The 17,533-nt window shown below is 43.2% G+C and overlaps 1 protein-coding gene across 7 annotated transcripts in view; it reads right to left on the reverse strand.

Moving 5' to 3' along the window:
* Positions 1–17,533, reverse strand: part of MIA2 (MIA SH3 domain ER export factor 2) — a 56,658-nt gene extending 39,125 nt beyond the window's left edge. For 2 of the 7 annotated variants that reach the window (XM_029079151.2, XM_029079148.2), the window contains exons 1-6: positions 15,111–15,402; positions 12,061–12,194; positions 10,551–10,637; positions 7,876–8,968; positions 3,447–3,614; positions 3,142–3,203 (exon numbers count right to left, since the gene is read on the reverse strand). In XM_029079151.2, coding sequence (XP_028934984.1) covers positions 3,142–3,203; positions 3,447–3,614; positions 7,876–8,968; positions 10,551–10,637; positions 12,061–12,194; positions 15,111–15,225 — 1,659 coding nt within the window. In that variant the 5' untranslated portion in view covers positions 15,226–15,402. Of the gene's footprint in view, positions 1–472; positions 665–3,141; positions 3,204–3,446; positions 3,615–7,875; positions 8,969–10,550; positions 10,638–12,060; positions 12,195–15,110; positions 15,405–17,443 lie in introns of those variants that run through there. The other 5 variants (XM_029079146.2, XM_029079149.2, XM_029079147.2 and 2 more) reach the window with 5 other exon arrangements.

The raw sequence follows: 17,533 nt of genomic DNA on the forward strand, positions 1-17,533 counted from the left end.
AGAAATCACTATCACCAATTTAAAAAAAACTTACGTCCTAAAAGTTGCAGGGTTGTGATATTTTTCTTCTGAGAAACACATAACCGCACAACGACAAAGGGTAAATGGAAACTCCTCACCTTTAAAAAACCTCAGGGAATAATTTTCAGGAACTATAGCCACTCATTAGGCCTGATTATTAATGGATATTAATTAAACATACCCTAATGAGAGCTCCTTCCCCTCGATAATCAAAACACCACATCCACCTTTATACTGTTTTAGTATGACCTGATCCTATACCCCTATGTAAGGAAGCAGGATCAGGAAGAAGACAACGCGTGAAATTTGCAGAAAGTAAAACTCTTAAAAAACTTCACCACGGCCAAGATTATGCTACAACTTGTTCGGCGTGTCACGTGACACCAGCCCTGTGGCAGGATACCTGAGTCAGTTTTCCTTTTCGGCTTGCGGTATTTTTAGCGAGACATACCTCTTCCTCTGCCCTCGGTGATTCCATTTCCAAAGAAACTTTGAAATCGCATGCCCCGAGTCTTTATCAATTCTAAGGAGCACTCCAGAGTCCTTAGTTTCTTGGAGCCGGTGGGCTATTCCAGCAAGATCCTGAACTCCTCCGTTCCAAGTGGAGAGAGATCCGGTTTTGACATTTATGTGGTATGGGGGGAGCCCAGGTGGAGTAAAGACTACCAACCCTATTTCAACTTTCATGGACAGCTTCCCTCCTGGTAGGGTTACCTCATCATGTTTTCTCCTTTATCTTATTGGGATACTCTTGGCCCTCCGTTCTCTCCTTTGCAAACATAAAAGAAACAGTTTGGATATTTCATTTCACTCCTTTTCTTGCCAGGAGTTTTGGGGACTAGGTCTTCAAAAGGTGCCAGAGCCTTTACCCCAAAACCCATCGGAGTTTTTTTCTGTTCTCTGGCTCCTCTAACTCCAGTTCTATGCCTCATAAAGACCATCTTTTTCCTTCCTAAGACACTGCTGGATTGTCCCGTTCTTTATATTTTTAACGATGTAAACACATTTGGTAGGCAATTGACATCATCGCTCTCCTCTCTTCGAAGAGCTTCGAAAGGATCGAAGCATCAGTAGCAAGGCCCCTTGGAGACGTCGGAGAAAAGACAACCCTGCTCAAGCCCAGGCCCACAGGGTAGGAAAGTGCAGCGGACGGTGGAGCTCATCAACTGCCTAGAGCCACTTCAGTCCGATCGACCTTGACGGGGCCCCATACAACCAGTATTTAAGCACAGACTGCTCCCACTCAGCTCGGCCTTAAGCAACACAAGCAGAAGAGCAAACACAAAACTGCTGAACCAGGTGATGCAAGAGCCGGTTCTCAGAGCTTACTCCATCAACAGAACCCCAGGGGAGAGGGGAGAGAGGAAAAACTTCCTAACCACCTACCGTGGATTCAACAGGGGGAGTCAACATTTTCACGGGGCGGGGGAGTGGGAAACTCAAGAAACCACCTGCAATTTTAACTTATAAAGTCAGAATTGGCAAATGTGTTTTCAGAGGTCATTTAAACAAGAAAAATTAAAATCCATTCTGTCCACTGCCTGGCATAGGATTACCAAAGACATTCCGGCAAACACCAAAAACCAACCTTTCATCCCTCTAGACTGTAAGCTCAGGGTGGGCGGGGAACATTTCTACCAACTCTGCTACAGCAAACTCTCCCAAGTGCTTAGTACAGTGCTCTTCGCACAGTAAGTGCTCAATAGATATGATTGATTGAATTGCTTGAATAAGAACCTGACTTTTCAGGCTCACTTGGTTCATGGCTGCTCCCTGAGGGCAGAGAATCATGTCTGTTAACTCGGTTGTACTTCTCCAAGCAGTTAGTACTGTGCCCTGCACAGTGTCAGCACTCAGTAAATAATACTGGTGGGTCGATTGCTCAATAAATGGAAGTGACAAAAGACCTGAAGAGAACTTTAGATTTACTTTTCTGTTTTGGTAACTGACAAATTTCAACCCCAGATGGATATGATTAGTTATCCCGTATGAGCTAGGAACACCATGGATTTTGCCTCTGTTTCCATCATCCGAAAGAACCCTTGCGTCCCCCGTGAAAATCTTGTTGTCCTGGAGGCCAACATGGCAGCAGAAGCGGATAGCCGAAAACCGAGTTGCTGCTATCACTCGTGGTCTAGAATTCCTGCCTCCACAGGCACCTCTGTTCAGGATTAAGCAGGTACAACAGGAAGTCTGGTACGTGGGACACTCTGCCACTAGTGGGGGGAATAAGGAAGCCCCTTGGAATGCTGGTTTGGTGTGGGGAGGGGTGATATTTATTGACCGTTACACTGGTGCCATGCACTATAATGAGCACTTGGGAAATTCCAACAAAGCCACAATGATGATGATGATGGTGTTTGTTAAGCCCTTACTATGCGTCACACACTGTTCTAAGCGTTGGGGTAGATACGAGCTAATCAGGTGGGACACAGTCCTTGTCCCACATGGAGCTCACAGTCTGAATCCCCATTTAAGATGAGGGAACCGAGGCACAGAGGAAGTGAAGTGACTTGTCCAAGGTCACACAGCAGACAAGTGGCGGAGTCAGGATTAGAAGCCAGGTCCTTCTGACTCCCAGCCACGTGCTCTTAACGATTAGGTCGTGCCGCTTCCCACAAGGCACGTTCTCTGCCCACGAGGAGCTTACAGGAGTTTGTGAGCCCCTGGAGGACCAGAGACTAACTCTCACCCATGTCTATTTCTCACCGTGTGTTTTTTCCCCCAACCCTTTGTATAGTGCTTTGGGCACAGTAGGTACTTAACAAATACTATTACACTGCTACTTACCCTAACTTGGGAGACACACATACAATTATTTACAGATAAATTAATCAGCATGAATAATTGATTGGGCACTGAAAATGCATAAGCACACACAAGTTAAGAGGAAGAGCAAAAAATATTCAAATAGGGCAGTGGGGAAGTTATCTGCCACGAGGTTCCCTCTTTAATCCTTTCCACGCTGCCCCTCACAGAAAAAAAGTGAGACGGTTCCTTACTGCCTGTTCTATGATTGAGGTTGCATTGGAGAGGTTTTTCTTTGATTAGTGAGTTGGAAAATAAAAGGCCGCTTACCACTTTCATAGGCACTGCAATTATCGAAAAGGTAGCACTTACGAGGTCACAAATGCCAAACTGAAGCAAATATTTGAGAATCTGACTCTTCTGAGCATCTTCTGCTGATTAAAAAGGAAAGAAGACTGTAAGCTCCTTGAGAGCAAGGATCGGGTCTACTAAACTCCCTTGTACTTTCCCAAGAGTTGAGTACAGGGCTCTGTATATACGAAGCGCCCAATAAATACCACTGATTGATTGATTCACATTTGAAATCATATAACTCATTAATCCACTTTGGCTTCTACGGTCTCATTTTTATAGAAAGTTTTGAAAGAGAAAAGAGTTCGTTGAACAGAGGTTCTTACTATCCAAATGAATGTCGTTGAAAGTTGATGACTCTTCTTGGGCAGAAACTTCAGAAATTGGTGTCCCTTCTGATGGGTGACCAAAGCTGTTGTCCTCCTCAAACTGTGCATTTTGTTGATATTCTGCTTCACGAACCTGTCTCGGAAACTTGCTTCCGAAGTCTTTATCTGCAAACGGATGCGGAGAGGAATAGCAATTAATTTTGTGTTTTTTTAATGGTATTCGTTGAGCATTTACTATGCGCCAGTCACTGTACTAAGTGCTGGGGTGGATACAAGACAATCAGGTTGGACACAGTCCCTGTCCCGCCTAGGGCTCAAAGTCTCAATCCCCATTTTACAGATGAGGTAACTGAGGCACAGAGCAGGTAAGCGGCACAGCTGGGATGAGAACACAGGTCCTTCTGAATCCCAGGTCTGTACTCTAGCCACTGCTTCTCTTTTCATTGCTATTTTCTGCCTGTGGGTTCTCAGTTCCATTGAGAGGTAATTTTCAGTCAGTTGCTCTTTGAGCTCCTATAAGGAATTTGATTCTCTACCCTAGGGAAGAAATTAAAATCAAACTCTGGCACCTTCCCACCCACAGTCCTCCCAAAAGAGTTTCAAGGCCCTGAAGAAACTGTGATTTCAACAGTTTTTTTCCAGCCTGAACACAGTCAGACTCAATTATACAGGATACATCAGGACCATATTTCAGAAGGAGGCCATGGTGCAGATACAAATTGGGTTAAGTATTATTAGCATTGTTAACATGGGGGTAAATCCGAGAATCCTAGTAGTAACAGATCAGAAGAAACCATTAAAGGTGAACTAAAAGAATGCTTCTCAAAGAACTTCTGCTGTGGTCTGTATTAATAATTACGATATTTGTTAAGCGCTTAATATGTGCTGAGCACTGTTCTAAGCACTGGGGTAGATACAGGGTAATCAGATTGTCCCATGTGGGGCTCACATTTCTTAATCTCCATTTTAACAGATGAGGTAACTGAGGCACAGAGAAGTAAAATGACTTGCCCAAGGCCACGTAGCAATCAAGTGGCCGAGTCGGCATTAGAACCCACAACCTCTGACTCCCAAGCCCGTGCTCTTTCCACTAAGCCACGCTGCTTCTCTATTGTAGCTACCTTAGCTTTTTGTGGCTATACCTACTTAAAAGCCACCCTAACATTTTGCAGCTATACCTACTTAAAATTGTGATAAGATGAATATTAAATTGGAAGTATCTAGAAAATAAGAACTTTGAATTGAGTATATGGAAAATTATATTTGTAGTTGATTTTTGTCTGGCACTGCTAAGAATCAATGATCTCAATCAGCAACTTGTTTCTGGCCAGGCTTATGCTAAACTATCGCAGAGATAGCGTGGCCTAGTCGAAAGAGCCTGGGCCTGGGAGTCAGAGGATCTCGGTTCTAATCCTATCTCTGCCAATTGCTCGTTGTGTGACCCTGGGCAAGTCACTTAACTTCTCTGTGTCCCAGTTTCCTCAACTGTAAAATGGGGATTCAATACCTGCTCTCCCTCCTACTTAGACTATGAGTTCTGAGAGTGAGAGGGACTGTGTACAATCTAATTAACTTGCATCTACCCCACTGTTTAGAACAGTGCTTACAAATATAATAATAAATAATAGGTAAATACCATATTTATTTAACCATAGACACATTTGTTCAGGAGAAAAAGCACATCTCTCTCTGTATTTATAGATTTACACATCTACATATATCTACATATCTAAATCTATATCAATCTACAGATAGATAAAATAAATTCTATACTACTTCATTTCCTACAATGGCTGACAAGGCATTTTTATTGGGGCTAGAAACACATTTACCAAACTCTGTTGTATTAGGATAGAGCTCTGCATACAGTAAGTGCTCAATAAATACCAGTGATTGATTGATTTAAACTGCATAGGTTTAAAACAGGGAGGTGGAAGCAAATGAAAAAAAGGGACATAAATGGAATATGTTAACTGAAAGGGGACATCTGCATCAAAATTTGAAAGCTGGAGGAAGTGTTGACAAGCAGGAGCAAATCCAGTTTGAAGGCTTGAAAAATAGATGCACCAAGAAGGATGAAGGTTTTGAACGGAAACATTTAGGAAATCTTCTTTCTTTCATGCTTCCTTTCAAAACCTGCACATATCTAGACTGTAAACTCCATGAGGGCAGGGCTCCTATTTACTAATTCTACTGTAGTCTCCTAAGGGTTTAGTACAGTGCCCTGCACAGAGTAAACACTCAATAAGTACTAGCGATTGATCGATCTTAGAATGTTTTATATCCCAATCAACTGACTGGGTAAGCCAGCACATCCTGCTTCAAAGGAAAGCAGAAAGTTTAGTTCACATTTTAACTAATCCGGACTTGAAACAGATTCAAATCCGATGCATCTGAGTTTGCTGATCACCATCAACTCTGGTATCTGCAAATTCATCTTTGAAATAAATTAAGCATGGCTGATTTTTAAGTTCTGAGCAAAAAACTTTTGCAGTTTTATGAAGAACTTCATACTAAGGGTTTTCCTCAGAAAACAAAGTTCATTATTTAAAAATGGGCTTTTTTACCACTAGTCTTCACAGTTGACAGTAATGCCAGAACGTGGGTTGTAAATACGCTTTTTGGAAAGAATGTGATTTGAAAATTAGGGAATGTCTTTCCAACATCGTGAACCTGTCTGGGCTCAGCCTGCCACGTAATCAAAGACAACGCTTGTGCGATTATGTACAGTGTCAGAGCGGGTGAGTAATGAATGTGTGAGTTTTCCTTGAGACTTTGCAAGAACACCGCCATCACAGCACAGAGGAGCTGGGTGTATCTACAGTGACCAGGGACGCAGAATCAATCACTGGAATCTTTTCCATTGAAAAGCTGTCCAATCTCCTTTTCTGGAGATTATCCAGACAAGGAGAGAAACAGAAGGAACTAGGTCAGTCAATAAATAGTATTTATTGAGCATTTACTGTGTGCAGAGCATTTAGTAGAGTACACTATAACAGCTGGTAGGACTAGATGACTCCTTAAGCTCCTTTCCTACCTTGTGATTTTAATGATTCTTTCCTAAGCACTCCATATTCACTCCACAGCACTTACGTACATATCCATAATTTATTTTAATGTCTGACTTCCTCGCTAGACTGTAGCAGGAAATGTGTCTGACCAACTCTGTGGTACTCCCCCAAGTGCTTAGTACAGTGCTCTGCATACAGTAAGAGCTCAATAAATACCACTGATCATTAAGCACTTTCACCCCCTCACTTTATTCCGGGAGGAGCAGGGTTTGTGACCTTAGTCCTATTTATCAAGTTACACATTACACTAGCCCATACCACTAGACACTAGATACTAGATTTAAGAGTGTGCAGGCATGTCAGGAGTTTGATCGGAATGGGATCTGTCACAAGCACTGGAGTCAAGGCCCAGAAGCCTATAACAACAAAGACATTCACGGCCATAGGATAAAAAAACTTTTGGAGAGTTACTGCAAAGCCAGGGGACTGGTTTGATCCTTGTCAAACTCTGCCTGGTCAACTGCTTACCTAACTAAATAGACTGGATGCCGGATGCCAGGGCTGGACTGTTACCCCCGGAGATTCTGGGAAAATCCCAAAGGACCCGTGCCAGACTGAGCCACGTCGGCTGCATCTGACTGCAAGTTTGGCAAAACTCACGGCAAGTAAAAACCGCTTGAAGTCAGGGAGTGCTCTTTTGATACCGGCCCTCTCTTTGATGGAACAAAAGTCTTTAGGCACATGGCCAGGCTGTAGCTGTGCAAGGTGAATATTTTCTAAGCTTAATTCTACAAACAAGCACTGCTCACCTTGTGAAAGAGCAGTCACGCTCTTACCTTTAATGTGAGCATTTCCAACTGTTGTATTACTCCTCACGTTGTTTCTCTCAGTAATGGGATACCTATTTTTTTCTACCTGTTGATTCTGGGATTCCTCCTAGGTTTTAAATTGAGCCTCTGCAAAAGGAAACAATAACCTGCTTACAAATTTATGGTCCGTGGCTGCTTTTTCCACTATCTTGTGTGTCACTTCTCCCGGATTCAGAGTCTACATCAGAAATGGCTACATCAGGTCAAACTACAACTTGCTCAGTAGCTTTCTGAGCGGTCCACACTTTCTCTGCTGTTTGTTTTGGAATAAGTCAACATCATTTCTAGGTGGCAAATCGTCTTGTCAACCCAGATCCTTTTGGGCCCTTGACATCACCCTCATTACTTTGGTTGTAAGACTCTGGACACTCAACATATCTTTAAAATGATTAATGGAAGAGAAGAGACACATGTATTCTTCAATCTGCTTATTTCTGAGCACAAGTGACTTCTGTGTTTTGGGGAAATCTATGGATGCCTCCACTTGTACATCTTTTAATAAATATATCTTCAAATTGGTGCTATTATAGAGATTTTCATACCAACCTGGTTGATCATTTCTCCTTCTTAACTTCTCAGCACCCACATTTTCTGGGTCATGGCTTTCAGCTGAAGATTCCTGTTCCATCCTATGGTCACCTTCAACTGGACTGTCCTCATTCAAAGCTCCTAACTGTGACCCTTCTTCCGCTGTCCCGCTTTGGAAGGACCATCGGTTTTCTAAAAACTTGGTCCAGTATGATGATGGCTCAACGTTCGCTGGCTCTGATAATTTCTCATCAGTCTGTCCATCAGCAGCTGTCAGTTCCTCAGCTTCTTGTTTCTGCTGCCCATTAAGGTCAGGGCCGGCTGGCGGCAGGTCTTCATTTGCATTTCCTCCTTTTCCCTCACCACCATTTTGTTCCTCATCCATAGTCACTTTGTCCTCATCATAGGCGAAGCCAAGCATATTTTTAAAACGCAAATGAAGCCAGCGGGAATTGGGGGTGGAGACATCACTTGCCACGGCTTCCTCTTTTTCTTGCAGCACATCCAGATAGGGAGGTTCAGGTGCCTGAGCAGTCGCCTCAGTGCCTTCCTTGGCATCCACTGGTGGGTCGCTTTCTTGGGGTGACAATGCAGGTCCTGGATCCTTTCCACCAAAACCTAAAATTCTTGAAAATCTCCTATCCAGCCAGTTAGCTTCTTCCGGGTGGGGTTCAGGTTGTAGTTCAGGCTGTGACTTTATCTCCGACTCTCTTTCCGACTCCACACCAGGGGGTGGATTGGAATCCAGAACCCGTCCACTGTCTTGTAACTCTCTTAAGTCACTCTCATCACCGACTGAGTTGGCTTGTAATGGCTGAACGGTAGATTCCGGGGTCTCTTCAACTCGTTCTCTGCCCAGGCCAAACCACCCTCTCATATCAGTTATGGCCCAAGACGAAGGTTCAGGACTCTGGTCTTCTGAGTCATGAATACTTGCATCTGCCCCAATTTTGGCTCCTTGCAAGTTTCCCGACGCGTCTTTTTTGAAATCACGTTCATGTCTACCCGCATCTGGGTAAGGATATTTGATTCCTTCATAACTGTTGTGTTCTGAATTCTCTTCACTTTCAAAATGGTAGCCGCTCCCATGAAGACAGATGAAATCAGATTCCTAAAAGGATAACAGATATTTTTTCAATATTGTCCTGCACGCTTTATAAGGATGGAGCCTCCCGTCAGAAATGACAGATGACCCTCAGTCTGGGGACCGAGAATCGGACCAGAGGACTTGATTCTCATGCTAGTGGCTTACACGATACCGTCTGCCCCGTTTCATCCCAGTGGGGTCCAGAATACAGTGAGAGAATCGGGGGGGCGCAGGGGGTTGGCCCACAGCAAAGAGTATGTGTGGCCTTTGCCCACATTAGCCAGCTACAGGGAAAACCAGAATTCGAACCTAGGAGCCCTGATTCCTAGCGCAGTGCTCTGGCTCAAGTACAGCAGCACTTTTTCTCCTTCCAAGTCTGATGCACCTAAACCATTTCAATTGGGCAGGGAATTCGTCTATCAAGTGCTTAGTACAGTATTCTGCACATAATAAGCACTCAGTAAATACCAACTGATCTTGACGTTTCTCCATTCTACTTTTAACTGTCTCTACAATTTCTTTCAATAACCTTACTCCTGTTATCCCTCTAGGCTGTAGGATCCTTGTGGACTGGGAATGTGCCTACCAATTCTGCTGTACTATACGCTCCTAAACCGTTACTACAGTGCTCTGCATGTAGTAAGGACTCAATAAATACAACTGTATGACTGAGATCTAACATCAGCCTCCTCTGCTACAATTTAAGCTCATTTCTCCTTGTTCCTTCCTTAGCAGATGTGGACCAAACAATCAGTATTTTTTATTGAACATTTAATGTGTACTAAGCGCTTGGGAAAGCACACTATAACAGAGTTGGCAGACATGATCCCTGCACAGAAGGAGTTTACAGTCTACAGGGATAATAGCTGATGGCCATCCTCTGAATAACGATCCTTGAAAATGGTGATTAAATCAGGTTTTTGTTGCTTTTCCAAAGTAAAAACTAATATTCTCCTAACCTTTATTCATATAACTTAGTTTCCAAACCTTGTAAGGTCAGGAGCCAATGTCTACCCACTGTGTTCTACTGTACTCTTCAAAGCGCTTAGTACAATACTCTGCACTCAGAAAGCATTTCATAAATACCAGTGACTGGTTCTCTACTGCATTCCTATAATTCCCTGGTGTCCTCAGGTGGCCAGTTAAGTCAGTGAGTTTTGAGAACAGAACCTGATGTTTCCACCCAAAAGCCCCTGGTGTAAATGTGACTCAGAGACAATGTAGCTCCGGTGAAATGGGTCTCCCCGTGCTGGTGAAAAATGGAGAAGATCCAAAGGACATTCTTTTCCCCACTCTGCTGACTCTAGAGCCTCTACTGATGGTAGACACAGTTTCGCGAATGGGAGGTGAGATATGTGAGCATGCGAATTTGGCAGCCGATGATCAGGAGTCCAAGAAAATTTTCTGTCGGCCTGGACATTAGCCACAGTAGGAGGAAATAGATCAGTTGGGTCCATGCTGGGCTTTACCTGGAAGCTGTCAGAGTTCAAACGTATTTCCAGGGTGGACCCAACCCCCTCAGTGTCACTTGAGACTATCCCAACATTGACATTCAAGGTTGATAACTGCCCACCCTGCAAATGGGAAGACTGGGAAGCTCACTTACTTTGCTTGGCACTTCAACTTCTTTAGAAATAAAGACTTCTTCCACCCGGATTGCCTCCTTCGGAAAGTACCCAAAAGCCGTACCTTTCTACCAAAATAAAAGGAGATGAAAAGCTTTGAGGAAATCACCAAGGAATGAAGAACATTAAGTGCACTTATGCGCTCGGGTAAGATCAAAACTTGATTGATGTTAGATGTGCTTCCAGGATTTAATTTTGACATCTAGTTCAGACATACTCTAAGAGTCACACTGTAGTGGATAGAGGGACTTGGGTTCTAATCCCGGCTCCACCACACGTCTGCTGCGTGACACTGGGCAAGTCACTTCATTTCTCTGTGCCTCTGTTACCTCATCTGTAAAATGGAGATAAGAGTGTGAGCCTTATGTGGGACAAGGACTGTGTCCAACCTGATTAACTAACCCAGCACTTAGAATAGTGCTTGGGACATAATAAGCACTTAACAAGTGCCATAATTATTATTATTATCTAGAGAAACACTTTAAGATCAGTCAAACTCTGTATACTTCCAAAGAATGTCATCATTACACTGCTCTGCATGCCCAGCATAGTGTATCAATCAACATCTGTGTAATCCTGTGTATTCATGCTTCGGGTTTCTGAGGGCAGTCAGTGGCCACCCCACTATACATACGTCGGTCGGCAGCTACGTCTTTTACCAAGACAGACACTGGTATCATCAGTCACGCTTATAAATTTCTATTTTCAGTTGGACACATTAATCATTAATTTTTCCCCATTACTGACTCAGAGGGAAGATTAAGACTTCTAGAACCCTTGCTCCTTCCGGAATTTGGCCCGTGCAAGGACACACCTTTTTGTTATCCTTTGGAAAAGTTCATCTCTAACCTTTCCTTGCATTTGATCTCCTCAGTAGAGCTCTAATCCTTCTCCACCTGGCCCAGCTGAAAGAGCACAGGCCTGGAAGTCAAGGAAGTTGGGTTCTAATCCCAGCTCCACCACTTGCCTGCTGTGTGACCTTGGGCAAGTCACTTCACTGGGCCTCAGTTTCCTCAACTTTTCACCACCTTCAAGGCCTTATTAAAATTATATCTCCTCCAAGAGGGCTTCCTCAACTAACCCCTCATTTCCCCTATCCCTCGCCCTCCTGCATCACCTTTGCACTCGGATTGATACACTTTAAACACTTGATATTCTTCCCGTTCTCAGCCCCACAGCACTTATGTACATATCTGTGTACATACAGTCTACAGTTGTGTAGACTGTAAGCTCACTGTGGGCCAGGAGCCTGCTTAACAAATACTACTTATTATTTGGGGGGTGCCACTGAATACAACCAACTCCTGGCTCCAAAATCTCCCAGCTTTGTCTGGGTAGGATGAGTTACTACTGCCTTACAAGTGCTTGGAGATAATTATTGGTCAGATTCTGAGGACAAAATACATAATGTTTATCCCGAAACATCATCAATGGGATCATCTGTTCCATCTAATTTTTGTTCAGAATTTCTGTTCAGGTCCAGATACTTACGCTTCCTGCCCATAAATCTTCTCTTTCTCCTGAAAGTTTCACATTCACAAATATCTCTTCTCCCTTACTGAAGTTCAGAAATCGACAGTCGGGACCTCTGTAGTCTCTTACGGCTTGGGCTCTGCATATTGAAGCTAAAATTTGCGTTTAAAGAAAAAGAAGACATTTTTAACAGCGGTTGTTCCTGTCGGACACCCAACAGATCCTTTAGATTATGCTTTGCAAAGAGAAATGTACTGGTTATGTGCAGTTATCTACAGAACTACTTTATCCCTACCATCACTCGATCTTAAGTGGTGAAAAAACACTATCTGACGACACAACACAAAGAGTTCCTTTCATCAAAGGGTGCTGTTTCTTCTGGTCCATACTAACCTGGCTTTCAGACAGGATTACTAAGCATGTACGGAGGAACACAGTGGTCAGCATCACTAGTGACCCTGTACTCTAGGGTAGGGTAGGTGGGCATTACCTGACACCTTCCACATTCCAAAGGTTGAGTTGGGCTGTCTTCCCATTGAAATCTCCCCTCCAGTCAGGACCAAGCCCAGATTGAAGGAAGAAGAGCCAGAAAGAGAGGCTTCCCCCCACAACCTTCCCCCCTCACCCAATCTACAGGGCCACAGATTGGCAGAGCTGCTGGATGGGTGAAATACGACAGCTGTTCTGTAGTAGTCGGGGTATTCGGGGCATCCAAACACAATTGAACTGCTGGCAACTCTGCCACAGCCAGACCCCAACACTCCTCAGACAACATGGTGGGGGCACTGATGTTTATGACATCACTGCACTTATATTTGGGAAGAGGGCCCTGAACGGACATCTCTCCCCTCACAGACCCCTGTATTAAATACATAGAAGAGTACAATAGAAGTAAACTAAATAGTCCCCGCTCTCAAAGAACTTACTATCCAATTCTCTTTAACTATATAGAGTATGCAGGTGTTCTGGAGGAGCTGAGGCTCATACGGGATGGGGGGGTGAGGAGGAGCTCACGTATTTTTAAATCTCCTGATATGAATTTCCAGAGGGGAGGCGGCAGACAGAAAGCTGCATGGACTAGAAGAGGCAGCAATGTCTAGAGGACAAACAGATCGAAACAGAGGGCACTTCCTGGAGCCAGCTGGACTAATTTTCCAGCACCGTTGCCATACACTTTAGTCACTGACTCTAAGGGTGAGAAAGTTCATTTGAAATTTGGGTAAAAATTCGTTCTTAATCCAAGCCAATTGTAGGGCATTTCCCACAGCAAATGACAAGACCCAGGACTCCAGCAACCCCAAAACAGCATTTCAACCAACCACAATTGGTCCCATCATCACCCACCTCCAGCCTCTGTGGGGAAACGGGGGCACACCAAGGCACCAGCAGTGCCTTTTCATGGACCAAGGACAGGCCTGAGGGTTCAAGAACACCTACTCTATTTCCTCTGTTTTCTCCTCCATTAGACTGTAAGCTCCTAGAAGACTGGGATCGTGCCAATTAATTTTAGGATACTCACTCAAGTGTTTATCTCAGTGCTTACTACAGTGCTCTGCCCACAGCAAGGGCTCAATGAATAGTATATATCGATTGCCTCAAGAAACATAACATCACCTTGTACCCCCAACTCCTGACCCCTTCCAGTGATCCTGTCAAGCAGTTTCCCAGGACCTAGGCACTATTCTGTCCAGTCCTTGGAGACTTAACAACCACAAATTTTCACAGCTTCTTTACCCAAATGAAAAGAAGAAAAGCCACTATAGTTTGATTTTGAAATGCCTGTCTTGCTTCTGTTATCCTCTGCCAAGTGCTTACTACATTCCTTCACGTTCAGCAGGCGCTCAATAAACACCACTGATTGACTGAGAGAGTATTTTCTTTAATTTTTCCTGAATTTAACTTCTCTTTCATCTTTGGGATCTGAGACAAACTTTGATCCTCCTTTAAGTTGGACAATTCTGTGCTTTACCCCAGATATCATAAAAGGAGAGTTTGGGATGAACACAGAGCGAGGGTGGGATGTTTGAACTGGGCTATCTGGTGAACCAATCAATCAATCAATGGTATATATTGAGCGCTCACTACGTTCAGAACACTGTACTGAGTGCCCGAGGAGAGTACAATATGACAGAGCTGGAAGAGGTTCCCTTATTAGACTGTAAGCCTGTCAACGGGCAGGGATTGTCTCTATCTGTTGCCGCATTGTACATTCCAAGTGCTTAGTGTGCTCTGCACATACTAAGCGCTCAATAAATACTATTGAATGAATGAATAAATGCTCACACCCCTGCTTCTTCTCTTAACTGATGTGCCAAGAAAAGGGTTAGGAAAAGAAATGTTGTATAAAAATTTTCAAATAAATCCTTTTCACTAGCAAGGCCAGGATCATAGGCCCAATCTATGAGAAAACCTCACACTCTACAGAATAAATATCACAAATGCCAAAGAATGACCTGAAATAAAACATTTGTTCATGAACGGTACTGATTGCCACTAATTTATTTTTGTAACAGGTGTAAAATGAGACCTGACTGTGTACGGATTGCTTATGTAACCCTCCAGCCTTTTAAGCATCTAAGGAAGACTAAATGAAGAAGTGTTCACTTAAATCTTCGGGGTCAGTGAAATAAGAGGTTGAGAACAGATGAATGGGTTAATTCAAAGGCCAAATACTGGTCTTCTTTCATTTATGAATTAAAACACATTTAGGTTGGGCAGAATAAACAGAATGAAAATTTGTAGAGATGTAAATACTTGTATAAATATAAACAAAAATAAATTTAATCTTTTAAAGCATACAGATGACTATCCATTTGGTTGGTTAGTCCAGTAGAACTTAAACCCCAAGACTATATATTATACATTTATACTGAACTTTGACCCTTCATGTATTTCCATGCTATAAAATACTCTTTTTCCTTCAGCAGACTAAAAGTACCCCTCATACCTACTATTTTTTTTACCACGGATTGAATCGCCACGGTAAAGTACACGAAGTCCGGTTGCTCACTGTATTGTAACGTTGCCATTTTATAGTTTCATTTAAAAAAAAAAATCAGTGCACCTACTTTCACATTCCAGATCGCCACACATTTTCATCTCAGACAGCAGTTTCGTACTCTCCAAGCTATTCAGCAATGAAATCATTAAAAGAAAAATCCTGAAATTTCCAGATGCTGCCATGCTCAAATACCACACTTAATCCAGGGTGCGTTCAAATGGTTGATTCTGATTGAAGAAATGTTGGACAAAAACACGTAGTCACTTTTCACTTAACAGTGAGGCTGTTGAACAAATCTTCCAGGACCACATTTTCTCTTCCATACTCCAGCTTAAGTTGAGGGAAGAAACACTCTTGTTTCTCAACCTGCAGAGTCAGGGATCCTGATAACATCCACCGAGTTTAAACATTAACAGGCCTGTTGAGCTGATCTAATATTTTATAAAGGGGCCATCCATCTTAGGCCAGTCCCATTAAAGCTGTACTGCATTAAAATGGAGCAGTTCTTAAATGGGGCACTCGGGATACCTGACAATTCACTTATTTGTTCTTTAAAAATCTTCAAAGAAGCAGTGTTCCATAATGGCAAAATGGGAGTCAGGCAACCTGGGTTCTAATCCTGGCTCAGCACGTGCCTGTTATGTGACCTTGGGTGAGTCATTTTACTTCTCTGTATCTCAGTTTCCTCATCTGTTCTCCTTCCCCTCTTGACTGTTAGCTGTGGGTGGGACAGAGACTGTGTCCAATCTGTTTGCACTGAATCTATCCCAGTGCTTGGCACATAGTAATACTTAAATAACAATTACTATTATTAGGAAGCAATCTAAAGACTGGTTATAAACAGCCAGGGAAAATGAAAGTAAAGAAATGATCTTTTAGAAAATCATGGAGAATTGTTAGGGAATCTGCCAACTTTTATTGCATTTAATTATCCACATTTGCTGGATTATAAACTCTTTGAGGGTCGGGCTCCTATCTTCTTTCTCTATTGTATTCTCCAAAGCACTTAAGTACTCTGCACGCGGTAAGTGTTCAATAAATAATACTGACTGAATGATTGGTGTGTGAGGAAGGTCCTCCAAGCTGGAATGTAAAGATAATTTGTTTCCAACACTTTTTTTCCGTACCATCTAACAGGGCTGGACTTGAATCTATTAAAAATGTAGGAAAATCTGCCTCATTTCTTTCACCATGTGATTACAACTTACATTATTAGGATCAGTTGATCAATTGTATTTATTAAATGCTTACTATGTACAGAGCACTAAGTGCTTGGGAGAGTACAAGACAACAGAATTAGCAGGCATGTTCCCTGCCCATAATGTCCTTACAGTCTAGAGGCTCAGCCAGGGCCCCTAATCTAATTAGGAATCACATGATTCATTTTAATGACTAAAGGGAATCGAGAAAAGTCAACAAAGCAACCGCTAAATCAGTGTAGTAATACCATTATTTTGTTTCAATTTTGAAGATGGTTTTTCTGAGAGTGTCATGCAGGGCTGGATCCCAATGGCCTGAAATAAGAGGTAACTGAATCCCTAAAAACAAGGCCCTGGTTAATCTCCAGTTAACCTGCTCCAGAGGAGTCCTGGCTGCTCGGAAAACCTGAACACGGGCAAAGGATCTGTGGGCAATCACGGTGGGCAATCAGAAACTGCAAGGCAAGTCGTACAGAAGCAGGAGATAAATCAGAATAATCACAATTAAAGTGGCATTTGTTAAGCCTTTATGTGCCAAACACTCTGCTCAGCCCCTTGGAGTAGGGAGGAGGTTGATTGATTCTTTAATTGAAAAAGTTCCTGCAGGGCACCGGAAATTCTGTCTTTCTGTGCTCCTGCAGGGCTGTTCTTCATCGCTGATCGGTGGAAAAGTGAGACCCCGGCCCTCAGCCCCTTTATCCCCCTCCAACTCTGATACCCTGGACTGGAGTTCTGGGCTAGTTGGTTTCAGCCCTATTTCCCTCTTCAGTGTTGTGATCTTAGAGATTAGTTGAACTTGCATGTCTTCCTTTACCACAGATCTTAAGAAATAGAGAGAGAGAGAGAGAGAGGGGGAGACGGAGACAGAGGCAGACTGGATTGGCTATTTAGTGTCTTTGCCAGAGAAGAAGCAGAGTTTTCAACTCCATTTTCTAGGTCAATCTGCTGGGAAGGTTTTCTCCGGGATGATACAATATAACCGTCTCTATGGGGGGCTGGGGGAGACCTAGAACAGAATTCTAAAAACAAGAAACGAAATGGTTCAAACCCAGGAACTATTTATCTGATCTTTGAGCCTCTCGATGACCAACTTCGCAATAACGCATAGAGGAAAACGGCTCCTTTCCTACGGTGAGGTTTTTGAGTCCCCCACCCCCCAACCCCTAAAAAGAGACTCTCGGTCTTTAATAAATTCACTTACCTAATTTGGAATGCCACAATAGCTTTGAAGCTGCAGGAGGTTTCAGGTGATGCGTTGGGAGTAGGAATGGACTATTTCTGGCACTCCCGG

The sequence above is a fragment of the Ornithorhynchus anatinus genome, chromosome 14 (genome assembly GCF_004115215.2).
Source record: "Ornithorhynchus anatinus isolate Pmale09 chromosome 14, mOrnAna1.pri.v4, whole genome shotgun sequence".
Taxonomy (NCBI): Eukaryota; Metazoa; Chordata; class Mammalia; order Monotremata; family Ornithorhynchidae; genus Ornithorhynchus; species Ornithorhynchus anatinus.